The sequence below is a fragment of the Danio rerio genome, chromosome 11, assembly GCF_052040795.2.
Source record: "Danio rerio strain M-AB ecotype USA chromosome 11, GRCz13ab, whole genome shotgun sequence".
Taxonomy (NCBI): domain Eukaryota; kingdom Metazoa; phylum Chordata; class Actinopteri; order Cypriniformes; family Danionidae; genus Danio; species Danio rerio.
The window spans coordinates 14,244,198-14,269,329 of record NC_141031.1 but is presented as its reverse complement, the minus strand read 5'-3'; the positions used below and the strand labels follow the sequence as shown (position 1 = coordinate 14,269,329).

At 34.4% G+C, this 25,132-nt stretch overlaps 2 protein-coding genes and 1 long non-coding RNA gene across 3 annotated transcripts in view; all 3 read left to right on the top strand.

Annotated features, from left to right (window-relative positions):
* The window catches only part of LOC147834759 (uncharacterized), a 436,363-nt gene that overhangs the window by 329,808 nt on the left and 81,423 nt on the right, over window positions 1–25,132 (top strand). The window lies entirely within an intron of this gene.
* Window positions 9,799–12,052, top strand: sid1 (secreted immunoglobulin domain 1). The gene is given in 2 exon segments (NM_001127332.1): window positions 9,799–9,859; window positions 11,703–12,052. Coding segments are annotated over 2 exon segments (411 nt in total).
* On the top strand, window positions 15,117–21,034 carry si:ch211-1a19.2. Its single transcript, NM_001122626.1, is given in 3 exon segments — window positions 15,117–15,292; window positions 15,368–15,441; window positions 19,891–21,034. Coding segments are annotated over 3 exon segments (489 nt in total). The 5' UTR covers window positions 15,117–15,233; the 3' UTR covers window positions 20,247–21,034.

Genomic DNA, 25,132 nt, shown 5'->3' with positions numbered 1-25,132 from the left:
CGCTGTGGCGACCCCGGATTAATAAAGGGACTAAGCTGACAAGAAAATTAATAAATGAATGAATAATTAATCAAAAATCAGTCACCACATTTGAAAACTAGAAATTTTAAGCTTTTAAATTATATATTCCCAGCATGCACAGGACGTCAACATGACATTAGATTGACGTTGTACTCCAAAGTTGTGGCGATGTTGCATTTTTTGAAAATCAGGTTGATGTCAGAACCCAACTTTAGGTTAAAGTTAATGTCAAACGTCCAACCTAAAATAAACCAAATATCAATGTCTAATGGTTTTGAAGCTTGACGTTGTGTGGACGTTACCAATATGACGTCTATCAGACATTGGATTTTGGTTGCTATAACTGAAGAATAACAGTCAGTATTTGATGTGAATATAACATTAGTTTATTATGTTGGCTCGAAGTTGGATTTTGGTCACCTTCCATCTCAACCTAAAATCAACCAAAATATCATCAACATATATAAATATATCAACATCTGATGTCATTACTGGACATCATAGTAACATTGTCCTTATTCGCTGACTAGACATTAAATTTTTGTCATCTGACATCACAACAAATCTAACCCAATATTAACATCTTATGAGATTTTTACGCCTGCTGGTTAGATTATCATGACTGATTTATGTTTGGACTATAATATATAGTTTAAATATGTAACTGCCAATGGTCTCACAGGTAGAAGGGTGACAGTAAATGTATTTTCATCTATTCCTCTTCTAAAGAAAAAAACAGCCTGATCTCACGAGAAAACGTAAGTATTTTAAGTTTTGACAGTTTAGTTGCTAATTTGTACAATTTCGTACGAGTTTAGTCGTACAAAATTGTACGATTTTAAAAAGGAGGCGTGGAACCTAACCCCACCCTTAACCCCAACCGTCATTGGGGGATGAGCAAATTGTACTAAATTGTACGAATTAGATCGTACGAATTCACACGAATTTGCCACTAAATTAAAAAGTTACGAATTGCTGTGAGATTGTTTTGGAAAAACAACAACAACCATAACATATTTATGTTTTGAAAAGTTAGACCTTTCCAATGATATGTAGTTTATCATATAGTTAGATTGTCCTGCTATTGGGACGGTGACAGTTGATAAAAACAAATATATATAAGCAAACATCTAAGGCCACTGAATTCAAACATGATCCAATCTTTACTAATCTTATCTAAATAATCTTTATGTGTATGCATTTATGTGATTGAGATGCTTTTAAAACAACTTAATGGCTTTTTAGTATGGATGTAAATTTTTTTGTTTTGTTTTTTGTTGTTTTGATACCCATAAACACACACACACATACATGCAGACACACATGTTTACACAGCTACACTCACACAAAATCAAAAACGGTGTCTGTCAGACACACAGACACACACATGCACACACACATATTCAGCACAAAAGGCTCAAATGAAAGTCTGGCATCACAAAATGACTCCAAGATGTTTTTATTTATTTTGAAACTCCAAGGCAACTCTGTCAACATACAATGTAAGAGAGCCAGCATTTGAATAACCAAATATTAATTTCAGGAAAAATCATGTTAACATGTTTCAACTAAGATACAGATTAGTTTAAAAGAACGCATTTTACCATATTTCAGTCATCACTTCATTGCTTCATTGAATTACATTAAATGTTTACCCTGACTACTGATCAATGCTCAAAAATATACACCTTAAAATGTCATTGGGTGATGAGCGAATGTGATTCTCAGCCATATCATTGGGAGATAAGCAGTGTCAAAACAATGTACATTTAATAGGTATAGTCTGCTATAGTTGTCACACCCCCGGCTCGTTCCCACAGTCCCAACCACCTCAGCCAATCACAGTCACCACACAAGTGATCCTTCAACTGAATACTAACAGACCGCACCTGCTACCCCAATCACAAACTCACCATAAAGTCTGGTCTCACCTCCTCCATTTACTCACCGGCTGGAATCAATGTAAGATGGTTTTCCTCATCGGCTTTTCTGTTATCGCCTATGCTCTTCAATGGATTCAAAACAACCTGCTTAAGGGAAGTGCCTATTGTGTGTGCGTGTGCGCGTGCGTTTGAAGAACTGGACTAACCATATTGATCTTTTCTTCACCACTCACCTGCTTCACCATCAGTTATTGTTGTTCCGCTTAAATAAATACTTGAAAGAGTTTACCTCCATTGTCTTCCTTTGTGGCCATGACAATAGTATTTTAAATATTTTAGTTGTTTATTAAATCTAGAATATCCTCTTTTGAAATATACTGGAAAAAAGCTTTCATTCGTCCAATTACAAAAAATAAGGTAATGGTTCACATCAGTATTATCACTTGACCCAGTGAAATTCAAATAATTTAAACAATATTTTCTATTGGGTAGCACAATCGTCTCACAGCAAGAAGGTTGCTGGTTTGAGCCCCGGCTGGGTCAGTTGGCATTTCTGTGTGGAGTTTGCATGTTCTCCCTTTATTTGCGTGTGTTTCCTCCAGGTGCTCCGCTTTCCCCCACAGTCCAAAGACATGTGGTAAGTGAATTGACTAAACTAAATTTACTGTAGCATATGAATGCAGGAGTGTATGGGTGTTTCCCCAGTGTTGGGTTGCAGCTTGAAGGGTGTGTAAAACATGCTGGATAAGTTGGTGGTTCATTACACTGTGGCAACCCCTGATAAATAAAGGGACTAAGCCGAAAAGAAAATGAATGAACAAATAATTCTATCTCCTTGAGAACAATTTTATTTATCCTGGTACAAAGAATATTTGTCTTGTTGAAGAAAGTCAATTAATTTAAGTTCTCTGTTTTGTTCTAAACAAGAAGATATAGCTAAAAAACAAAAACAATTACCATAAAATGTTCATCTATCCAATTAAAAAAAAAAAAATAGGGTGATGGTTTGACATCTAAACTTGATCAACTGAGCCAATGAAAAATACATTATTAGCCTTAAATAAATCAACAATATTATTTTAAGTCTATGAAAGTACAAAGCATATAAAGTTTTTTTCAATATGCATGCCAGTGTGAGTAACCCTAAAATTTTACATTGGTCAAAACAAATGTGTATTGAGTTCTTAATGAAAAACATTTATTTTTAACTATGTGTTGAACTTAAAATTTATTACTTGGAAAAATAAAACAAATAATATTAAACAGAAATGAAGGTACATTTTTAATTGGATTTTTTTTCCAGTCCATTTTTATGGGTTATGAAACATGATACAAATAGTATACAGTACACTGTTAACTGTTATATAACTTGTATGTATATAATTAATTTGTTTATGGTTGAATAAATTCAATATAGTTTTATATTTATTTAATATATCAGGTTTTGATTAATAAATTAAATATAGTGTATTAACCGGCTTTCTGTATTTCTCTTGTTCTTTGTGTGCATTTGTACAAAAATATGTCAAGATCTACACTACTAGCCAGTAATAACAAAGCACTCTGAAAAGCATTTTGCACCAGTGCTCTGACTCACTCTCTAATCTAATGAATGTGAACTCCAGATCTCCAGATTCCAGATGGAGTCACGTTTGTGATTATTCTGGGCAGAAAACATTAGGTTCAGATTCCAGATTGGGAAACCCAGAGTTAAGTTTATGTACATTTTTTTTTATTATTATTATTTTATTTAAGATTCTGTTTATAATTGTTAACTGTGAAGATGAAACTAAAACATTTACAGTTTGGCAATAGGCAATATGATTCAAAGTGATTGGGTTTATAGGTTGAGCATGCTTGTATTACTCAAATTAAAATAAATAAATAAATAAAAATGTGTAAAAATGTTGATCACTTGTGCTGTGATTGCTATTTTGTAAAATGACAAAAAGGATGTGACGACACAATGGCTAAGTAACACTGTTTCCTCACAGCAGAGAAAAAGGTCGCTGGTTCGAGTCCCAGGTTGGACTAGTCGGCATTTCTGTGTGGAATTTGCATGTTTTCCTCTTGTTTGTGTGGGTTTCCTCCGGGTGCTCCAGTTTCGCCTATAGCATTTGGTATAGGTGAATTAGATGAACTAAATTTGGCCATAGTGTATGGGTGTGGATTTATAAGTGGGTGTTTCCCAGTACTGGGTTGTGGCTGGAAAGGGACCTGCTGTGTAAAACATATGCTGGATAAGTTGGTGGTTCATTCCTCTGTGGCGACCCCTGATAAATAAGGGATTAAGTCGAAGGAAAACGAAAGACTAAATGAGTGAATGAATGAATGAATGAATGAATGAATGAATGAATGAATAAAAAAGATGTGTCTGTCAAGGCCAGGCCACACGCATTGTTACAGGCCTAGATATGATTTAAAATACTGGCTCATTTGCCTTGAAATAGAGATGTATCTTCCCTAAAGTTTGGCACAAACTTGAGCATACAAAACTCACCGCTGTCTTTTACATATTTTTTCTGTCTGTGTGTGTAACAGGTGTCTTCCTGAAGGATTATTGCAATAAAGAGATTTTGATTTGCTCCACTAACCTTCAGTAGAGCAAATCAACTTTGTTGATTTGTCTGACTTCATTGATTTAGCAGATTCCCATGACACACTCATCAGAAACTAAATACATAAATAGAACCATAAAATTTGCCTGATTATGTCAAAAATGTAAGGAAATGTCAGATTTATAGTTAATCTGTGCACAACAAAAAATATTCTCATTAGATTTACCAAAAAGTAAGGGGTTACAAACAATTTAAACAAACAAATAATGTTAAACATTACTAAGCTTAATTTGTTTGTTTACATCGAGCCCATATAAATTGTTTGCAACCAGTTATCAAAAAAAAGTAAATTCAATAATTTTTTTTCAGTGTTGCAGCAATATTTGTCATTAAGTGGCCTTAATTCACAGGTGTCAAACTCAGTTTCTGCAGGTTAATTCAAACCCTGCTTTAACACACTTAATCTGTGGTCACACTGGTCTTTTCTCCCCATACACTTCCATTCATATGCACGCGAATGTGTCAAACCGGAAAAGCAAGCTCGTACGACGTACGAAGTTTTGCAATTCGCTGCGTTGCAAAGTTCACGCTTGGTGAACTCTGACCTGCGAAACTGCATCACTGGACTGTGTGAGACCAATCGAGGATCAAATCATGACCTCTCTGGAAAGGAATTTAAAACATGGACCAATCATGCGGGCTGCGTCCGAAACCGCCTACTACTCAGTAGGTACTGCATTTCAATTTAAAAATTCTACTCAGCCGTTAGAAAAGTATGTTCTATACAGTGTGAATGTGAAAAGTATAAATGGAATTTGGACGTACTACATCCGCCATTTTGTCATGGTCACGTGACCTACCTGCATCAGTTGCGTCTCTTCACTTCCATCCATGAACTCTCTCGTGGGGCATTATGGGATAGTGCAGCGTGCATGGGATGCGCACTCCAGAATCTCTTCGGAAGTAGTAAGTCATCCGGGTACTTCTCGCATACTGATTTTCGAATTCTTTGAATTCGGACATACTACTCGACTCGCATACTGATTTTAGCGTACTATATAGTATGGAAGTATGCGATTTTGGACGCAGCCGCGCTTTTTTAAATGTCTAATCATCTTGTTTAATCCCGCCCCTTTTCTCACAAACTCTAGTGTGTAGTGTGACTGCGGCATTACCTGTAAGTTTCAAACAAGCCTCAAGTACTTAATTAGTTTGATCAGGTGTGTCAAATTAGGGCTGGAACTAAACTGCGCAGAGCTGCAGCTCTCCAGTAACTGAGCTTGACACCTGTGCCTTAATCATTACAGTACTTACATGCAAATGAATCATTTAGTATAATGTACTCAATGTGTACACATTTACAATGTCATATACTCATGATTACATCTAATGCAGTTACATTTAAAACTACAGACTAAGCCACCGTGCCACCCTATAATTAATATTGTTGTAATATTATACAAACTGCTATAGTACTATTAATAACCAATTTTCAGTTAGTTAGTTTGTTTAAAGTTTACAACAAAACCCAATCCAGCTGATTGGATTGTATGAAAGTCTTTTCCATTTATCTGAGAAGATCTTCTTTTGGCTGCCCGAGAGGTTTCTATGAAAACTGTTTCTGCCGCAGCTGCTCTAGGGATTCCTGCATTAGTGGCCCAGAGGAGCTGTCTCAATCTCAGTATTCATGGTCACAAAATAAAAAACAAACAGTGCTCTCTACTGTTCATAGCAGAGCACTGCAGCAGGAGGTAATAGTATCTGTATGCAGACTTGGATTTGCAAGCTGAGGCTGCTTATTTGAAAGATGCAATGTCAGACACAACGCACTCAATGAAGCTATTGATGTCACTTTGATGTCACTGTGAGGAGTAATGTGAAGTTAAGCGTGCTCATTAAAATCATTGCAGGAAGCTCACCTGTCAACTGTACCAAGTCTGTATTCAGAACCCTCTCGTGATATTATCCCCACTTTAAAGAAAGACTATTTTTAAAAATATTTGAAGATTTTTTTCCAACTCATATTTTAAAACTTACTTGCCTTCAGAACTGCCTTAATCCTTCGTGGCATAGATTCAGCAAGGTACTGGAAAATTCCTCAGAAATTTTGGCCCATATTGACATGATAGCAACATGCTGTTGCTGCAGATTTGTCAGCAGCACATCCATGTGAATCTCCCGCTCCACCACTGGTGGAGTCTGGTGACTGTGGACACCATTTGAGGACAGTGAACTCACTGTCATGTTCAAAAACCAGTCTAAGATGATTCACACTTTATGACATGGCACGTTATCCTGCTGGAAATAGCCATCAGAAGATGTGTACACTGTGCTCATAAAGGGATGGACATGGTCAGCAACAATACTCAGGTAGGCTGTGGTGTTAAAACAATGCTCAATGGGGTATATGCCAAAGCATGCTAATAGGACTTTTAATTTGCCAGTAATCTGGGTTAAGCGCTTCCGGCGAATGGAATGCCAATGCAAAATCCGGTGCATTTAAGGTCTGTTTTCTTTAAAAATCAGCGATCTCATCTAGCTGAGTGATATCTGATTTAAAGTGGGTCTCAGATTGTACAAGAAGCACTGCATTAAATTACATATCCCCCGCCATATCTTTATAATATGAGCATTTATTTTACCCCAGTATATTTAATGGAGCTTCTGCGTTAGCCTGCCGATTCTGACGGGCGCGTGCGAGTAAACAGCTTTTTGTCTCGTTTTACACTTGAGCAACCAAATAAATGGTAAAGTTGATCTAACTGAATGTATTTTAATGACATTACAACATCGATGCTGTATAAGGAACCGTATAAAATGAGAAAAAGTTCACAATAACAGGTCACCGGAAGTGTATCAGCATGGGAACAGCACTAGCTTGGCATATACCCTATTGGTACTAATGGGCCCAAGATGTGCCAAAAAAAATGTCCCCCACACCATTACACCACCACCACCAGCCTGAACTGTTAATACAAGGCAGGATGAATCCATGCTTTCCTGATGTTGATGCCAAATTCTGACCCTACCATCCAAATGTTGCAGCATAAATGGACACTCATCAGACCAGGCAACGTTTTTCCTTCTATTGTCCAATTTTGGTTGTATCCTCAGTTTCCTGTTCTTAACTGACTGGAGTGGCACACAGTGTGGTTCAACATGTTGTGTGTTCAGAGATGTTATTCTGCATGCCTCGATTGTAACGAGTAGTTATTTGCGTTACTATTGCCTTTCTATCAGCTTGAAACTGACCATTCTCCTCTGACCACTGGCATTAACAAGGCATTTGCACCCACAAAACTGTTGCTCATTGGATATGTTCTCTTTTTTTGTACCATTCTCTGTAAACCCTAGAGATGGTTGTGGTTGAAAACCCCTGTAGTTCAGCAGTTTCTGAAATAATCAAACCAGTCAGATCCAAGCCCAATCAGACACAGTTGAGGCTAGCTAATCAAGCTCTTAAGCTGCGGTCACACTAGAGTTTGAACAAGCCAAATTTTGTCGTACAGTGCTGCAAAAAGGGGTGGGATTTTCTCTTTGATATTGTACTTTTTATATTGCATATTCTTCCTGCTGGTTCATTTTGTGCTTTGTGTCTTGCACTCTGTAATTGCGCCTCGTTTTCAATAAATAGTTTATTGTTAAAGTGAAATCTGGATTTATTTTTGAAGTTTTGTTATCTCAGTTAATTTTTAACAATTCTAGTATTTTGTTAATTTTGCGCTTTTCTGTACAGTTTTGTTGTTATTTTCTTTTCTTTTATTTATTGCTTTTAGTTTTTCGCATCTGTCTGTCTTTGTATGTTGTGTATGTTTGTCTTGTGTCTGGTCCCTTATGGCCCATTTCCACTGAGTGGTACAGTACGGTACAGTACAGGTCAGTATGGGCCACCTTTATCAGGCTTGCATTTCCACTGCTAAAGGGTACCAGTGATACTCTAACCTATTTATGAACACAATTTGATTATAACTGCAGATCAATGATCAAGTGCGAAATAGTATTCTGTAATGTAAAAAATCTAATAAATAAATAAATAAACGCAACATATATGCACATATACATCCCCTTACAGTCTCTGACATGTTACCAATTACAGCTTTAGTCCTTATTTGGGTTAAACAAATATGTAACCTCTTCTTAGACAGAAATTCTGTCATTTTCATGTTCATAATAGTTTAAAAGGAGATGATAATTCTAAAACTTGGCAATTTGTTTATTTTTTAGGTTGCTGTAAGAATCATTTGCTTCTTTGTTTTTTTCCGGCTTCTCCTTTGTTTAGTCACACTTCACTCTTGGCGTTTGTCCGTTTCTGAAAGGATCGGATGTCAGAAGCACTTCAATAATCACATGCATGTTATTATAATGAGCTCAAGAAGTTTGGTATTTCAAATATAGACTCGCAAGCGAGAAAGCAAAACTGCTCGTGCTTTAGACGGCCTTGTAAAAAACTTTGGGGCACAGGGCAGATTCTGTCTTCTCCTTGGCTTTGTGGCTGTTCATCAAGATGACGACAAGGTTTGTTTGAGCTTGGGTCGGCCATGGCTCATTATTATATGTATATATTATTACAGTGTAATGTCTTGGCTGTGTATTTAAAACATGGCGGTTCCTTTTTTTTCATTCTGGCTTGTTGCACTAGTGAGTGACATATCTTTGTAAACCGATATCATTCTTCTGCGCATCTAACTCCGCCTTTTGGTACCCTTTTGTTGTGCTAGATACCCTTTGCAAAGAGTACCCAAAGAGTGGTATGATAAGGTCCGCTTTTAGGTATCTTTTGACAATGGAAATCGCCATAAAAGCGTACTGAACAGGAAATGGAAACAGGCTATTAGTATTAACTAGTACTGTCCAACCTTACCTTCTATGAATCCTTGGCTGCTGGTAATTCAGTCAGACTGCTACCAGTTCGGAGACTACCCTCTATTGACAGTGCTCTGCTGCGCTACATTCAGGGCCTTCACCACCTTTAATCTGTTCTGGTCATCCCTTATCTGTTTCCAAGGCAATTGCCATCTGTTACTGCAATCCACACCATTCTAGGCTGTCCTGCAGGACCCACCATCACCTGTTGGACTGTTGCCACATAACCTATCCCCCCTCTTTCTATCAATAAAACCCCCTTATCCTCATTGTGTGTTTGGATCCTCCCAGATCCCTGACATCTTGTAAGTCTAACCCTGATAAACTGCACCTCCCATCTGCAGTTTCATTTCTCCTGAGAGACTCTTGTGACTGTAAAGTCTGAACTACATATAAAGTATCCAACCGAAAGTGGCATCACACAGACAGCCAAACTTCAACAGCTCTCAGCCAAGTTCACGTATGACAAAACAATGGATCTTCAAACAAGCTACAACAAAAAGCTGCTTTCACTTCTGTATCTTACACTGCACAGTAAGTTTTTCAAACTTAAATTTACAATTTTAACATATATTTAAACATATTGCTGATTTAATTTTTGTTTTCAGGATTATCAATTTATGAATGAATGACTAAAAGAAATAATAAAACTTTCATAACCAAACACGAATAACTTTCAGAATATTGATGATTGTTTAACTATATTTCATGATTACTGACAAAATTATTTATTACAAAATTAAAGCAAAAGAGCAACACTATTTAAATAGCTGCTAGTTAGTCTAATACAGTACACAGATAATATTTTTAGATTGTTTTTAAGATAGAACATAAGCTTGTTCTAATATGTTAACAGCTACTGTTAGTTGTAAAGCTATGATTACAGGGATTTAACATAGATGTAATGATGTTTATTCATTTATTCATTTTCTTTTCGGCTTAGTCCCGTTATTAATCTGGGGTCACCATAGCGGAATGAACCACCAACATATCCAGCATATGTTTTACACAGCAAATGCACATCAATGTAATGATGTTTATAAACTGTGAAAAAAAAATAACTTTATTTTGGTGGTCCGTGTGTTGAATTAAGTTACATTTTATCTACATGCAAACTAATTCTCATAAGATTATATAAATAGACTGTTGGGTTGGGGTTAAGGTTGGTGTTTGGGTTAAGTTTAGGTTTAGTTGACATGTACTTGCAAAGTTTCTTATAGTCAGTTAAATGTCTGTTTAGCAGCAGTATCTAATACTCAAGACAGACAGTCCACTAATACTCAAATGGACCATCAAAATAAATTGTTACCAATTCTGTCAATCAACCTCAGTCCTTATCAAAACTCCTAAACTGTTTATAAAATACAGGATTTTAACTCTTTAATTGCCAAGTTCACAAATGATGTAACTCATTTGGTGAAAAAAAACACACAAAATGATGTATTTTCAATTTAAAAATTTGTTGTGTACTGGCGTTTTTAACTTTTTATCACAGTTTATCATAGACATGTGAATGATTAGTAACAACTGCATTTGATCTATTTTTAGATTTATTTATTTTTTTTGATGGTGCATGAATACACAGTATTTGTTTTTTTTTTTATTTACTCCATGTAGTTATGAAAGCTGAGATGCATATATCGATTTTCTCAGACAAGGTAAGTCTGTATAGCTCGCTCTCAAACTCAGTTGTTGTTAAACTTGTTGTTATACTCCATATAAAATCCAGAAACTAAACTTTTTTTTTTTTTTTTTTTTTTTTTTTTGCTCAGGCCTATCTAAAGGGTTAATGGTGCCAACTGAGGATCAACAGTAAAAATTAAAAATTGTACATCTTCCCAACAGGGAAAACCTGGTATATCATTGTGTATCATTGAGTAAAAAAAAAGAAAAGAAAAAAAAAAGAAAACATCTCAAAATATGCATCAAAATAACATTTATCACCAAAAATCATTATGCAAGCTGAAACACAGAAAAAGTTAGGGCCAGTGAAGACTCAAAATCTCCCCAGAGTGGGAATCATCCCCAACAGCACGTAAGGGTTAATAGTGTAATTTACTAGTGTTTTTTTTATTTATTTACAGTTGTGGATTGCATAATGGAATATTGATTTCTAATCTCTGCATGGTCTTTGAATATTTTTTACAGTGTACTCTATCCCCCTACCCCTAATCACAACCCTCATAGGAAATCATCTGCAATTTAACATTTTTAAAACACTTCATGTTAGATGATTTATACAGTATATGCTGTTTTCTCTCATGGGAACAAAAAATAAATAAAAATTGTTCCCAAGATCAACCTTTACAGGTATTGCTATACTTGTGGGGACATACAAAAACACACACATATTAACATTTAACCATTATAATTTCAGGCTTAATATGGAGGACTTCACTGACCATCTCTGTACAGCAGGGGCAAAATGTTACACTGAGCTGCCCACTGATGCCCAACAGCAGCGAGGGGGTTTTGAGCTGGTATAAACAGACTGCTGGACAGGGGTTACGAATAATCCTCTCCTACAACATCACCAACACTTCAAATGTTCGCTATGGCATGGGAATGGACCAGAGCAGATATGCCATCTTAACCAGCGAAGGCTTAAACCCAAGTCACTTTCTGCAAATCATCACAACTTTGAGGAATGACACTGGTACCTATTACTGTGGATTTTCAGACAAACAACAGATGCATATGTTAGACAAAAAGAATGTAGATGCTTAAAAGTTGCATTATATATTATCCTATTTCTCTGTGTAGATGAACTTTATTTATGATGAATAAAAATAAACATGCTTTTTTAAACTACATTGTGTATTATTTTTTCAGTAGTTTCTCTTTATTGAAAGCTGTCTATTATTTAATGTTTAAAGGTTTCTGGCTTGCATTTCTGGCTTGCAAAATCAGCAAACATTGTTGCAACTGGATTGAAGGGATCCCAGGAGATCAGTGCCAAAGTGCTGGCAGTGTTGTGATAGTATGCACATCTGCCAGTAAACCAACGTCTCTTTCCTGTTTTTACGTCCCTCTTAACTGAACAACAGTCAAAAATATTTTCAACACATCATATCATTATAATAAGGGAAAAACAATTTTCTCAGGTTATCAGGTTACAATTTCATCAGGTTATGATGAAAATAGGGGTAATTTAGTGGATTCATGTTAAAAAAAAAAAAAAAAAGACATTGATATAATGTTAGAAAATGTTTAGTTTATTAACAGTCTCACTAGTTAGTTTTCTTAATAGTTTAATTTTATACATATACACTACCGGTCAAAATGTTTGGGGTTGGTAGGATTTTTAAATGTTTTAAAATAAGCTTATCCTGCTCACCAAAGCTGCATTTATTTGATTAAAATTACAGTACAAATTGTAAAATTGTAAAATGTTATTGAACTTGTTATTATAGTTGTATTATAATATAATGTTATTATATTTTCTTCTAGTTATTTTTAAAGATGAATTCTCAGCTTCCTTAGTCACATTACCCTTTAGAAATCTATTAATTATTATTATTATTATTATTGGGAATAGTAATAAAAGCAATCATGACTGGAGTAATAATTTAATGCATGCATTCAACTAAAAACAGTTATTTAAAATTTTAATAAACATTTTACAATTTAACCCTTTTTTTACATTTAATAAATGGCGCCTTGATGAACAGAAGCATTATCTTAAAAAAAAAAAAGCATGAAAAAAACTGACCCCAAACTTTTGACCATATAACAATATAAGATACACTGTAAATATACATGAATTAAAAGTATTTTATTTTGTTGTGGTGAGGCAGTGGCGCAGTAGGTAGTGCTGTCGCCTCACAGCAAGAAAGTTGCTGGGTCGCTGGTTCGAACCTCGGCTCAGTTGGCGTTTCTGTGAGGAGTTTGCATGTTCTCCCTGCCTTCGTGTGGGTTTGCTCCGGTTTCCTCCACAGTCTAAAGACATGCGGTACAGGTGAATTGGGTAGGCTAAATTGTCCGTAGTGTGTGAATGTGTGTGTAGATGTTTTCCAGAGATGGGTTGCGGCTAGAAGGGCGTCCGCTGCGTAAAAACTTGCTGGATAAGTTGGCGGTTAATTCCACTGTGGCGACCCCGGATTAATAAAGGGACTAAGCCGACAAGAAAATGAATGAATTTTGTTGTTTTTCTTTGTTTATTTATGATTTTTAAATGAGACCTTGCTCTTTCCTCCAACTAATTTTAATGTTGAAAAGTCTGAAAAAGTGACTTTTATTAAAATTGTATTGACATTTTTAATAGTTTGAAGTCATATATTGTGTATTTGAGTCGTAAATACAGTAAAAAAAAAAAAAATCTGGTAATACAATTACTTTTACTGTTGTTTCTGACTGGTTTCTAAATATAACCTTTTTATTAAATGCATTGTGAGATCTTGATCTTTCCTCCAACAACTTTTGATTTTGAAAAATCTTAAAAAGTGACTTTTATTGACATTTTTGATAGTTTGAAGTCATATATGGTGTATTTGAGTTGTAAATATAGCAACAAATCTGGTAATAAATTAACTTTTTCCAGTTGTTTTATGGACTTATTTTTAAATATATTCTTTCTTATTTAATGCATTGGGAGATCTTGATCTTATCATAATAAACTTTTTTCAGTTATTTTATAGACTTATTTCTAAACCTAACATTTCTCATGCAAAAGAAAAAGCTTTAAACTACTAAAATATCAACAAAAGTCATGTTAAACTGCAAAGATCTATTTTCCACATACTGTAAAAAAATCAACAGTGCAGAAATTAAGGTCTCAGTGTAATTCATAGTCATGAATAAACACCTGTGAATCACAAAATACGGAAACTGTTAATTAACGGATATTTTTTAACAGATACTGCCTGCCCATCATTATTATTATAAACAGAAGCTAAAACTGAAAAAAGCTCAGCACTTGAAAAAAATTATAACATAAAACATTAACATAAGCAAAAAAGCAAAATAAATTAATTACTTAAACTATAACTTAAATTGTAATATATATATATATATATATATATATATATATATATATATATATATATATATATATATATATAAGCTTAAAAAACTAATTCAAATCGTTAATAAACTATACACTGAAATTAATAAATGTATTAATTTATTGTATAAATGTATACATTATATATATACATTATTTATTAATGTATAAATAAATGTATTAATAAATTAGCCACATTTTTTGTGACTCATGTTTTTATTTTTCATTTATTCTTTTTAGATCTTTTAGATATTTCTTCTGAAAATTTTTAATCTTAAAACTTTGTGAAAAGTCACTTTTACTAACATTGTTAATAGTTTAAAATAATATATTTTAGTATAATTACAATGCAAAAACCTTGTAATAAACTGCCAGTAAATTTTCTGTTATTTTACAAACTTGTTTCTCTCCATATTATTTCTTATATATTATATTATTTCAAGTTTGTTAAACTATAGAGTCAAATTTTCAGTATCAAAGCTGACAAAACAGAAATCAAGGCCCCATAATGCAATTCAAAACCATAAATAAACTCCAAATACATATATTTTTACAGTTTTTAAGACTGTTAATGACATTGTAATAAGAAAGAAAATCTAAAAACACAAGAAAAATCATTAAAACAGTTACATTTTTTATGAATCATTTGGATAATTGCCTAAACCAAAATTAATTTAGCCTGTGATGTGAAGTGTTTAGCAGGGTAATGCTTGATTGCTTTTAAATGGACCATCTGCACAAAAGCACATGAGCACATGGGACATTCTTCCTTTAACCGTCAACTTCTCAGTCAGCTTTATAAGGGAGTCAACACTGAAGCAAATAAAGCTTTACTGGCTCCAGAAGAAAAATTATTTTAGACATTAAATAAGACATTTAAAGGAAATAAAAATCAACACAACAAAAATGAATAAGGACAGAAACCCAATTAGTTTGATCGCCATTATTGTCTCTTTTCTGCTAAGGTAAGGTTAAGGACAACATTCATTTGAAGTTTTTTTTGTGTGTGTATGTGTGTAGCTCATAAAGTGAATATTCAGTTACAGCATAGCTTTAGGTGAAAAGGACCAGATGAACCAGATGTTTAGCAGAGGACTTCGACTTATTGTAGAGGGTAAGAAGTGCTTTTAAATAGTACATACTTAAGAATTTAGAATGCCTTGTAGACCTGAAAGATGCACTGTAAAAATTACATGATCAAAAAGTCATGAAGTTTTTAGTTACTTTAACTTATAAGTTCATCAGGTTTCAACTTTATTTTTTGGAAATGTTAACTTCATGTTTTAATTGATGTAGGATGAAAAGACTTGTAAAATTAATTTGATTCAACTTGCAGTTCAAACAATCAATATGTTATGACAGCGTATATGTTTTCATGTTAATTTAAACAATTAAAATAAGTTAAGCCTATTTTAACTTGTGTTGTTAAATTATACAAACTGTATGAAGCCAGTTAAGTTTAAATCGCTTGTAACATTAATTTGACTTAGCGTAAAATGTAAGGAAACTGCTTATTTTTTACAGATCTCATAATTTGTGCACTAGCTTTTATTGATTTAAAACGAATAATTTGTCTCTATATGGTAATAACCAGGGCCAGACAGAATCCGCAGACATTTTTTGCCATTTCTAAAACGAAATGTATAAAAAACAAACAAAACAAAAACAAGCAAACAAACAAACAAACAAGCAAACAAACAAACAAACAAACAAACAAACAAACAAACAAACAAACAAACAAAGAAAAAGTCGATTCATGGAGAATGATTTTGAGAGTATATAACTAAAATCATAATAAAATAATAACTTTTAGAAAGTTCAAGGTTTGCAAATCCATTAAGATCCACCTGTTTGATAAGCAAAACAAGCCTCTCATATAATAAAAATACAGTGTATACTAAAAGTAAATACTACTTTACAAACTGTATTGTTAATAAATCATAAATATATTTGCATATTAGTCAATAATATTTATGTATTTATATATATTTAACACATATTTATAATCTGCAGTTTTTTGGGCCTAGTAATAACAAATCACAATCAGTGATCAATGAATAAACTCAAATACATGTGTAATAAACAGGAAAAATCAAGAGAAAACATATAATATGAAATAAATGTATAAAAATTGTATGCATTATTATTCATTTATTTTCTTTTTGGCTTAGTCCCTTAGTTATTAATCAGGGTTTGCCACAGCGGAATGAAACTTATCCAGCATATCTTTTACCCAGCGGATGACCTTCTAGCTGCAACCCATCACTGGGAAACACCCATACACATATTCACACACTTACACTACGGACAAGTTTAGCTGTAATTCACCTATTGTGCATGTCTTTGGACTGTGGGGGAAACCGGAGCACCTGGAGAAAACCCTTGTGAAACACTGGGAGAACATGCAAACTCCACACAGAAATGCTAACTGACCCAGCCGAGGCTCGAACCAGCCACCTTCTTGCTGTGAGGCGATTGTGCTGCCCACTGCGCCACCATATAATTTTATATGAAATGTAAATAACTGTTGCCACATCGATTTCTGTACAAATTTATGTGACCATTTTAATTTAACTTGTATAAAATTACAAAATATAAATGTTTTTAATTATATATGAATATATTGAATAAGTGTATTGATTTTTTCCAGTGGCTTGCAGCTGGAAGGGCATCCGCTGGGTGAAACATGTGCTGAATTAATTGGCGGTTCATTCCGCTGTGGCGACCCTTGATTAATAACGTGACATTATTAAGCAATAATAAAGAGAATAAGTAAAGAAAAACTGGAACTAATCTAAGAATGTAAAATAAGTCCAAAAATGAATAGTATGAAAATGAATAGTTCACCTACAAAGTGAAAATGTACTTGCTGTTTGCTCACCTTTTAGTGTTTCAAACCATTATAAGTCCTTTTTTTCTGAACCTAACAGAAGATATTTTGAAGAAAGTTGGAAACAAGTAACCACTAATTTCCATCCACAGTGTTATTCTCTTTTCCTCTCCATATGCACAGGCACCTTCTTATAAGCATCCAATACTTCTTGGAAAACATTGTGCAATTCCGTGTGTCCTTCACACTGTTATGATCACCAGAGATCTAGCGTTAAGAGATAAATGGAGAACTATGCATCTGCCACTTAAGGCTGATTTATACTTCTGCATCAAGTGATCAGCGTGACCTGTGGCATCTGCCTTCCATGTAGTTTTGCATTTATAGTTCTGCATGCTGTTTGTATTGCTCTGCAATAATAATAATAATAATAATAACTTTTATTTATATAACACCTTTCCAGAGCTCAAGGACACTTTACAAAGAATGCGTCAAAAAGATAAACAAACATACAGGAGGTCAAATATAATAAACGGTAATTATACAAACAAGACCTAGGAGACAAATGAGCAGAGCACAGGAGAATCCGATAAAGTGGTCAGTTTGGCAGATCAGAAGTGAAGCATTCAGAAAATAAGTGAGTCTTAAGCTGGATTTGAATTCAGAGACATTATTAGCAGAACGGAGTAAGCGTGGTAAAGAGTTCCAGAGTTTGGGTGCAAAAACACTAAATGATCTGCCCCCCATTGAAGAGAGGCGGAACCGAGGGACAGCGAGAAGGCCAGAGTCAGCGGACCATAATGAACGAGTTGGGGTGTAAGGGACAAGTATGTTGCAATAACACTTCTGAAATGCTAGTAGGTTTTTATGTTCCTCTGTGTCATGTTTCTTCGTAGGTGTTTTGTTTTTTCTGAACGCTACCTTGATGTAGAAGTAGCTCAAACTCACTTATGCAGAGGTTGAATCAGCAGACGTGCAACAGTATTAATCATAAAGAAAACACAAAACAAAAGTTTCCATCTAGAGCTTCTTCACGGGACTCGACACTTGTAAACAATTTACTTCAACTGGTTTGTGCGGCTCTCAGTCCCACCCACACTGGTCACAGCTACTAAACCGACCAATCACAGAGCTTGCGCTAAATGTTGTTGTGACATGCACTTACATTTTTAAAGAGGTGCGCATCAGCCTTGGCATCAGCCTCAGTATAAACAGAAGTAAATTAGCTTTTAACTAAACTACTTATACCATCATGCACCTCACTCACACACCAGTCCCAGTTCATTCCCGCATTACACTCACTCAGCTGAAGATTGTAAAGACTGATTACCTGCTGATGATTCTTTAAATAAACTGAAGTCAGATCCAAATGCAGTTTAATTAAATAGTTGTCAGGCAGGCAAAGATCACAACAGGTGCAAACTGGAGCAGACAGCTAATCAAAAAAGTGGTAAGAAAAACGGGCAAATGGTTGGGACAGGCAGTAAAACAGCATGAACAGTAAACAAAATTAGGGTCAAAAACACGGAAAGGCAAGACAAGGATAATGATTTCATAATGCTGAGTGAGCGTTATCAGGGAGTGAACTGGGATTGGTGTGCAAGTAGTTCAGTTAAGTGGCAAATGCGTCATGTCAATGCTAGTGATTACAAAATATACAGTTTGAGTTTATAGAGTTTATCCCAAATTTTTAAGTTTTTAAAATTTGCATTTCTTTCTTTCTTTCTCTTTCTTTCTTTCTTTCTTTCTTTCTTTCTTTCTTTCTTTCTTTCTTTCTTTCTTTCTTTGTGTTTTTATTATTTGTTTGTTTGTTTTAATTTTTATATTTATTTATTTGTTTGTTTGTTTATTTTTTTTACTGTTTTTTTTTCTTTCTTTTTCCCTCTTTCTTTATGGGGTATGTTTGTAGCTATTCAGTGTTAATGGTTTGTTCAATTTGTGTGTTGCGAGGAAAATTGAATACTATTGAAAATCATTACAAATATTTAAATATTAATATTTATACACACAAATCATCAGTAGAAGAGCTTGACAAACCATCAGAAGAAGATACATTCAATCCTCTCTGTATGCTTGGAGAAAAAAACATCAAACCACTGAAACATTAGGTCACCACTGTCACCTCACAGCAAGAAGGTCACTGGTTTGAGTACCGACTGGGCCAGTTGGAATTTCTGTGTGGAGTTTGCATGTTCTCCCTGTGTTTGCATTGGTTTCCTACAGGTGCTCCAGTTTTCTCCAGAGTCCAGTGACATGCGCTGTAGGTGAATTGAATAAGCTAAATTGGCCGTTGTGTATGAATGTGTGTGTGAATGAGTGTGTATTTTTTTTTTTTAGTTCTGGGTTGCTGCTGGAAGGGCATCTGCTACATATAAACTCTGCGAGAATAATTGATGGTTCATTCCACTATGTATACCTCTGAAATATCGGTTAAGCTGAAGGAAAATGAATGAATGAATGAATTTATATACTGTTGCTCTCTGATGATTTGAAGCTTTTCGTTTATCCTCACTTGTAAGTCGATTTGAATAAAAATAAATCTGCTATATGTATAAATAAAAAACAAATACTATGGAAGTCATTTGTAACTGGTTTCCAGCTTTCTTCAGAAAATATCTTGCTTTGTATAGTGAAGTGTGAGTAAATGATGACAAGAGTTTTCAGTTTTGGGTGAACTATCCCTTTAAATGCAAACAAACACAGTGTACTAAGATATTTTGACATGTTTTTCAGTTCCACGTGTCCATGTTGAACATTTGATGATCCCGAAGGTGCATGTTCTTCTACCTGCTGGAGTTGAGAAGTGGCGCTCAAACAAAGTAACTCTTGCATGTGTCATTACTGGATTACAGACTAAAGGCGTGAAAATCACATGGAAGGTAAACGGAGCAACAGGTTTAAAAAAGCATGTCAGTTCTCCTCAAGTGCACAAAGGGCCCGCAGGTACGTTCTCTGCTGTGGGACTGTACTCAGTTCTTGCTCATAATTGGAGTCGTGAGAATGTGTATAGGTGTGAGGTGTCATACAAAGGACCATTTTATTATAAAAAGGCAGAGTCGACTCCTTGCAGTCCTGCTGAGAGACTGTAACTGCGTCTTCTGTTGGAGAGTCTCAGATAAGAACCATCAAAAATGAGATCTATATGTTGACTGCTGAGCTGGAGGTTGTATTTCACATAAACTTTTGAAAGTAATACATTTCAATATGGAGTTACTCTCCAAAAAAGCAACTAGTTGTTTCAGTTGTTTACTTTTTTAATGTAAGTAATGCGTTACGTTAATTTTGAGTTACTTTTTCGTTACCTGGCTGAGGCTTGATCTTTCTTTTTTCTAATAGCTCTGCAATTAACAACACACTGTACAACCTTCATTTACCATTAAAAAAACATATTAAAAATTATAATTTAGGATAATGTTATCTTCTGACAACTTCTTGACTCCAGATCTATACATGGAGAATATACAAACTAATGAAAATATAAGGCAATGTGTTTGCTTCTTTTGTACTATTTTTTATTATGAGTTAAGTAATATCACTGTGCATTGAGACAATCCCCTTTTCCATTTCTTTAATGCATTCAAAATAATGAGAAGACTTCCATCATAGATTTGTAGGTCTTTTTATTCTGTTCATGCAGGAATCGCATTCTCTCATTGAATGTTTGATTCAAGGTGATTACGTAAAATTTAGTTCAGCAATTTATTTTTTTTAAAGTTAATTAATTAATCTAAACTCTGATACAGTTTTTTTTAAAAGAATTCAAATATTATCACTTTTTTTAAGTAATGTGTCGTACTTGTTACTTAGAAATGTAATATTATTACGTAACTTTTGTCACTTGTGATGCATTAACCCAACACTGCATCAAAAAGTCTATTAAAATATGTATTTTTGTCTTAAAGTTTTTATGACAGTATCCTCACAAATTTGCATTTGTATGTTTTGTTTTACTTGTTTAACTCTCAAATTGTTAATAAAAATGTTACATTTAAAATGAGAATCTGTAAATACCTAGTAAGCATTGCTGAACTTCAGCAAAGCTTATCATATTTTCTATGTATGTGTGGGACTCGTTTTTTGAAAACTGGACAAGCTTCAAGAACAGCAGGTAGCCATGCATGTCTATGTTACAGCAGTTAAGTAATGTTATCTCTTGTTTACAGCTTGTCAGAATGCAAAATTAGGAAAAGACAGATCATAAATTTGTTCAACACCACTCAGAAGAGACATGAAGTCTGTTTAATTGTATTTTTTGTTATTTTAACATGTGTCTTGTGAAATGTTTGATGTACTTTTGTAACAGACACATGTGAATGAGGCTACAGAGTTTGATATTAACGCCTGACTGTGTTTTCAGATGTTAAACCCACAAAATACAACTCTAAATAAATCTCTGCTGGTCACTTTTGTCAGGTACAATTACAATGTAGCCTATATTTTATCCATTACACAAACTGTAACTCAGGTGCAGTAACAGAGGAACAGACAACACACAAACAACTGCCTGCAGCTTATACAGTAACGTGAAATAAATTCTTCTGTTTAGTTAAAATGACTGTCATTTTACGAGGCATCTACTCAGTTTGTTCACAGTTTTTTGATAACTGAAGTACGATTAAGAACAAATGTAGTTCAGAATACATCATGTTACATGAGCACCAAAGAGAGTAAAGCCCAATATTAATATTCACAGACCTTCAAAATAAGGTGAGCTAATTTTAAGGGTTTCTAAAACTGTTGTTGGAATTTTTTTTGCACTTACAGGCCACATATCCTCTGAGTAGACATCAGAGAACTCTTTAAACATAATGTATTAATTTTATGACACATTCAAAACATTTATTTCATATCAATATTTATGCAGATATTACTGTACCAATTCTGATGCAACTTCTGTGACACTGGTACATTTCAAAGATTAATATTATAATTTTATTGTTGGTGTTTCCATTTGATAAGTAACTCTGTAAACTGTCCAATTGTATTTATTGTTTAAATAAAATGTATGTCTCAGGCATTTAATGTGGATCTTTCACATTAAATTTGAGTGAATTTGAGGATAATGAATTTGATGTATGTGACTGTGATAAATCCTTTTAACATTTAATCTACAAAAACGTTCTAATATCTATTCTTCTAGTAGTTATATTTTATAATATTCATTTATTTTTAGCTGTTCCTTGCAGTATTAGTAGTCACTCAATAGCTACTAATTCAGTGTACCTTTTTAAAAGATACTTGAGGTCAGCTAACAAAATACTAATACAAAACAAAGGTTTCCATCTAGGGCTCCTTCACGGGACTCGACACTTGTAAAAACTCACTCCGACTGGTTTAGCTTTGGCTTCAGCCTCCACGAGGGCTATGCAACTGCGCAAAGGCTGCGCTGGAGCATATGTGTGCGCTTGATGCAGAAATATTAATCAAACTTTAACCAAACTACTTATACCATCATGCACCTCATTCACACACCAGTCCCAGTCCTGCTTACACTCACTCAGCTGAATCTTGTAAAGACTGATTGCCTGCCTGACAATTCTTTAATTAAACTGAAGTTGGATCCAAAATTAGTTTAATTTAATAATTGCCAGGCAGGTAAAGGTCACAACAGGTGCAAACTGGAGCATAAAAGTAATTGAAAAAGTGGTAAGAAAAACAGGCAAATGGTCTAGAAAGGTAGTAAAACAACATGAACATTAAACAAAACAAAAACACAAAGGCAAGAGAAGGATAATGATTACAAATTATGTGCTGAGTTAAGGCTGATTTATGCTTCTGCATCAAGCTCATGCGTGGTCCGGAGCAGCCTTTACGGTCGCATAACCCTTGCCATGGCATTAGATGCATTAGATAATACAGTAGCTCTTATTATTTGCATATAGTGCTTTTAAATAGATATTTATCCATTATATCCTAGTTGTGTTACATAAATATCAAATAGTCTGGCCAAGTAGTTGAAAATCTAATTTATCTGAGGGATTTATCGACCAGCAAAGCACAAACAAAATGGCAGCAAAGCCTAGATACACTAAATTAGTGAACTAATGGGGAGAATAGTGAATGAGCGGTATACTGATTTAAAACACTTCTAGTTTTGCCATGAGATCTGCAATGCAGGTACTGACCAGGCTTAGCCCTGCTAAGTTTCACAGGCCAACCACATGAGAACTGCAGAGTACTAACTGCTGGATATAAACTGGTATACGTATCTAAGGAATAATTACTAGTACGTGATAAAAAAAAACTATTTAAATAGTATGGGTATCTAAGAAGTAGTTATAGTAATGTGCTAGTATCTATAAATAGGCATAATAAGCTACTATCTTAAATCGTATGTAATAGCCACACCTTGAGTTAAAACAAAATAGTTACTAATCACTATTGAAATAAGCACATTTTTCAAACAATAACACTTGTACTCTGTAAACAATTTCCTGTGTTTACAGCAACTTACTGGCAGCAGTTAGCCAGATATTTACTGTAAAATAAATTACAGTAAAAATATTGTATTCACATTACAACACCTTTTATCTTGCTGTATATTCATTTACAGAATTGTGTGTATATCTTTACAGTAAAATATACAGTAATTTTCACAAAGCAACTTTAAAATACAGTAACATACTGCATAGCATGTTCATTTTACAGTTAAATACTGTGATTTACAAATATTGTTAACAGTGTACCTAAAAATGAAGTCCTAGCTAGTGAATAAGTATGTTGCATGTAACAAAGAAAATGCTAGTATGTAAATAATAAATCTCAAAAAGAAAATAAACACTAGAATGTTGTATTGAATAAATATTAAAGATCTAATCTACCCAACAATGAAAGCGATCATCCTTATTACCGTGTCCTTTACTTGCTCCATACCTGTTGGATGGGTCAAAAGCAGAGCTCCAATTTTGAGTATGAGTAACCTTTACCATTGGAAGGTCGTAGGAACTTAACTTAAACAGGAAACTTCACTTGTTTGATTTTTGTTTCTGTTGAATAAAAAAAAAAAGACATTTTAAAGAATGTTGCAAACCTGTAATCATTAAAGGGGACCTATTTGTACTGAGAAAGGCACAGGCTCGCAAGATTATCAAAACACATAGATTTATTATAATAACTTACAAGGAAGAACATGGGGTGAAGACAAGCAACAAATGAGACATCAACAGAGAGAATACCGGACAACGAATGACTAAACACAGGGACTTAAATACACTGGGGATGTTGACAATGATTATATACACGGGATGAACACAGGTGACATAGATGAACATAACAAATGGCGGGAACGGGAACAAAGGGGCACATGGGAAGGTCAAATGTTGAAAACATAACACACAAGGAAGACTGGGTGTGACACTATTTTGCCTATTTTTACAGGATGTAAAATAAGTCTCTGATGTCCTTAGACTGTGTTTGTGAATTTGCAGCTCAATATGTCCCACACGACAATGTTTAATAACTCTTTGAAACTGCCCCTTTTAAGCGTTGATCCAAATTGTGCCACTTTGGTGAGTGTCGTTTTAAATTCAAGTGAGATTATTGCTGCGTCCCAATTCACAAACATATACTATACCCTAGAAGTATGTAGGCCTAACATTATTTTTATTTATTTATTTTTAAGTAACTAAGTATGCAAGCTTTGGGACATTCTACTTCCTTGTAAGCAGATCGTTATGTTGCTTAGTTACGTCCCCTGTCAATCATCTTGACACATCATGCACATTTCCTTCACATTTAATTACCTTATTAGAGAAAGTAAAAAAAATTCATTTTGAAAGCGAAATGCATTGATTTTATTTTTTTGCTGTTTGAAACAACTAACACTCATTTGGGGGATGGTGGGTCTCTAGCGGGGGGGGTCTTTGGAACGACCGCTGGCAAACGCTATGGATAAGCTCACCGGGGGCGTTGGTTAGACCCAGGGGAGAGCCCACCAAGCCATGCCCGGATAGAGACCACTCTCTCCGGCATGACC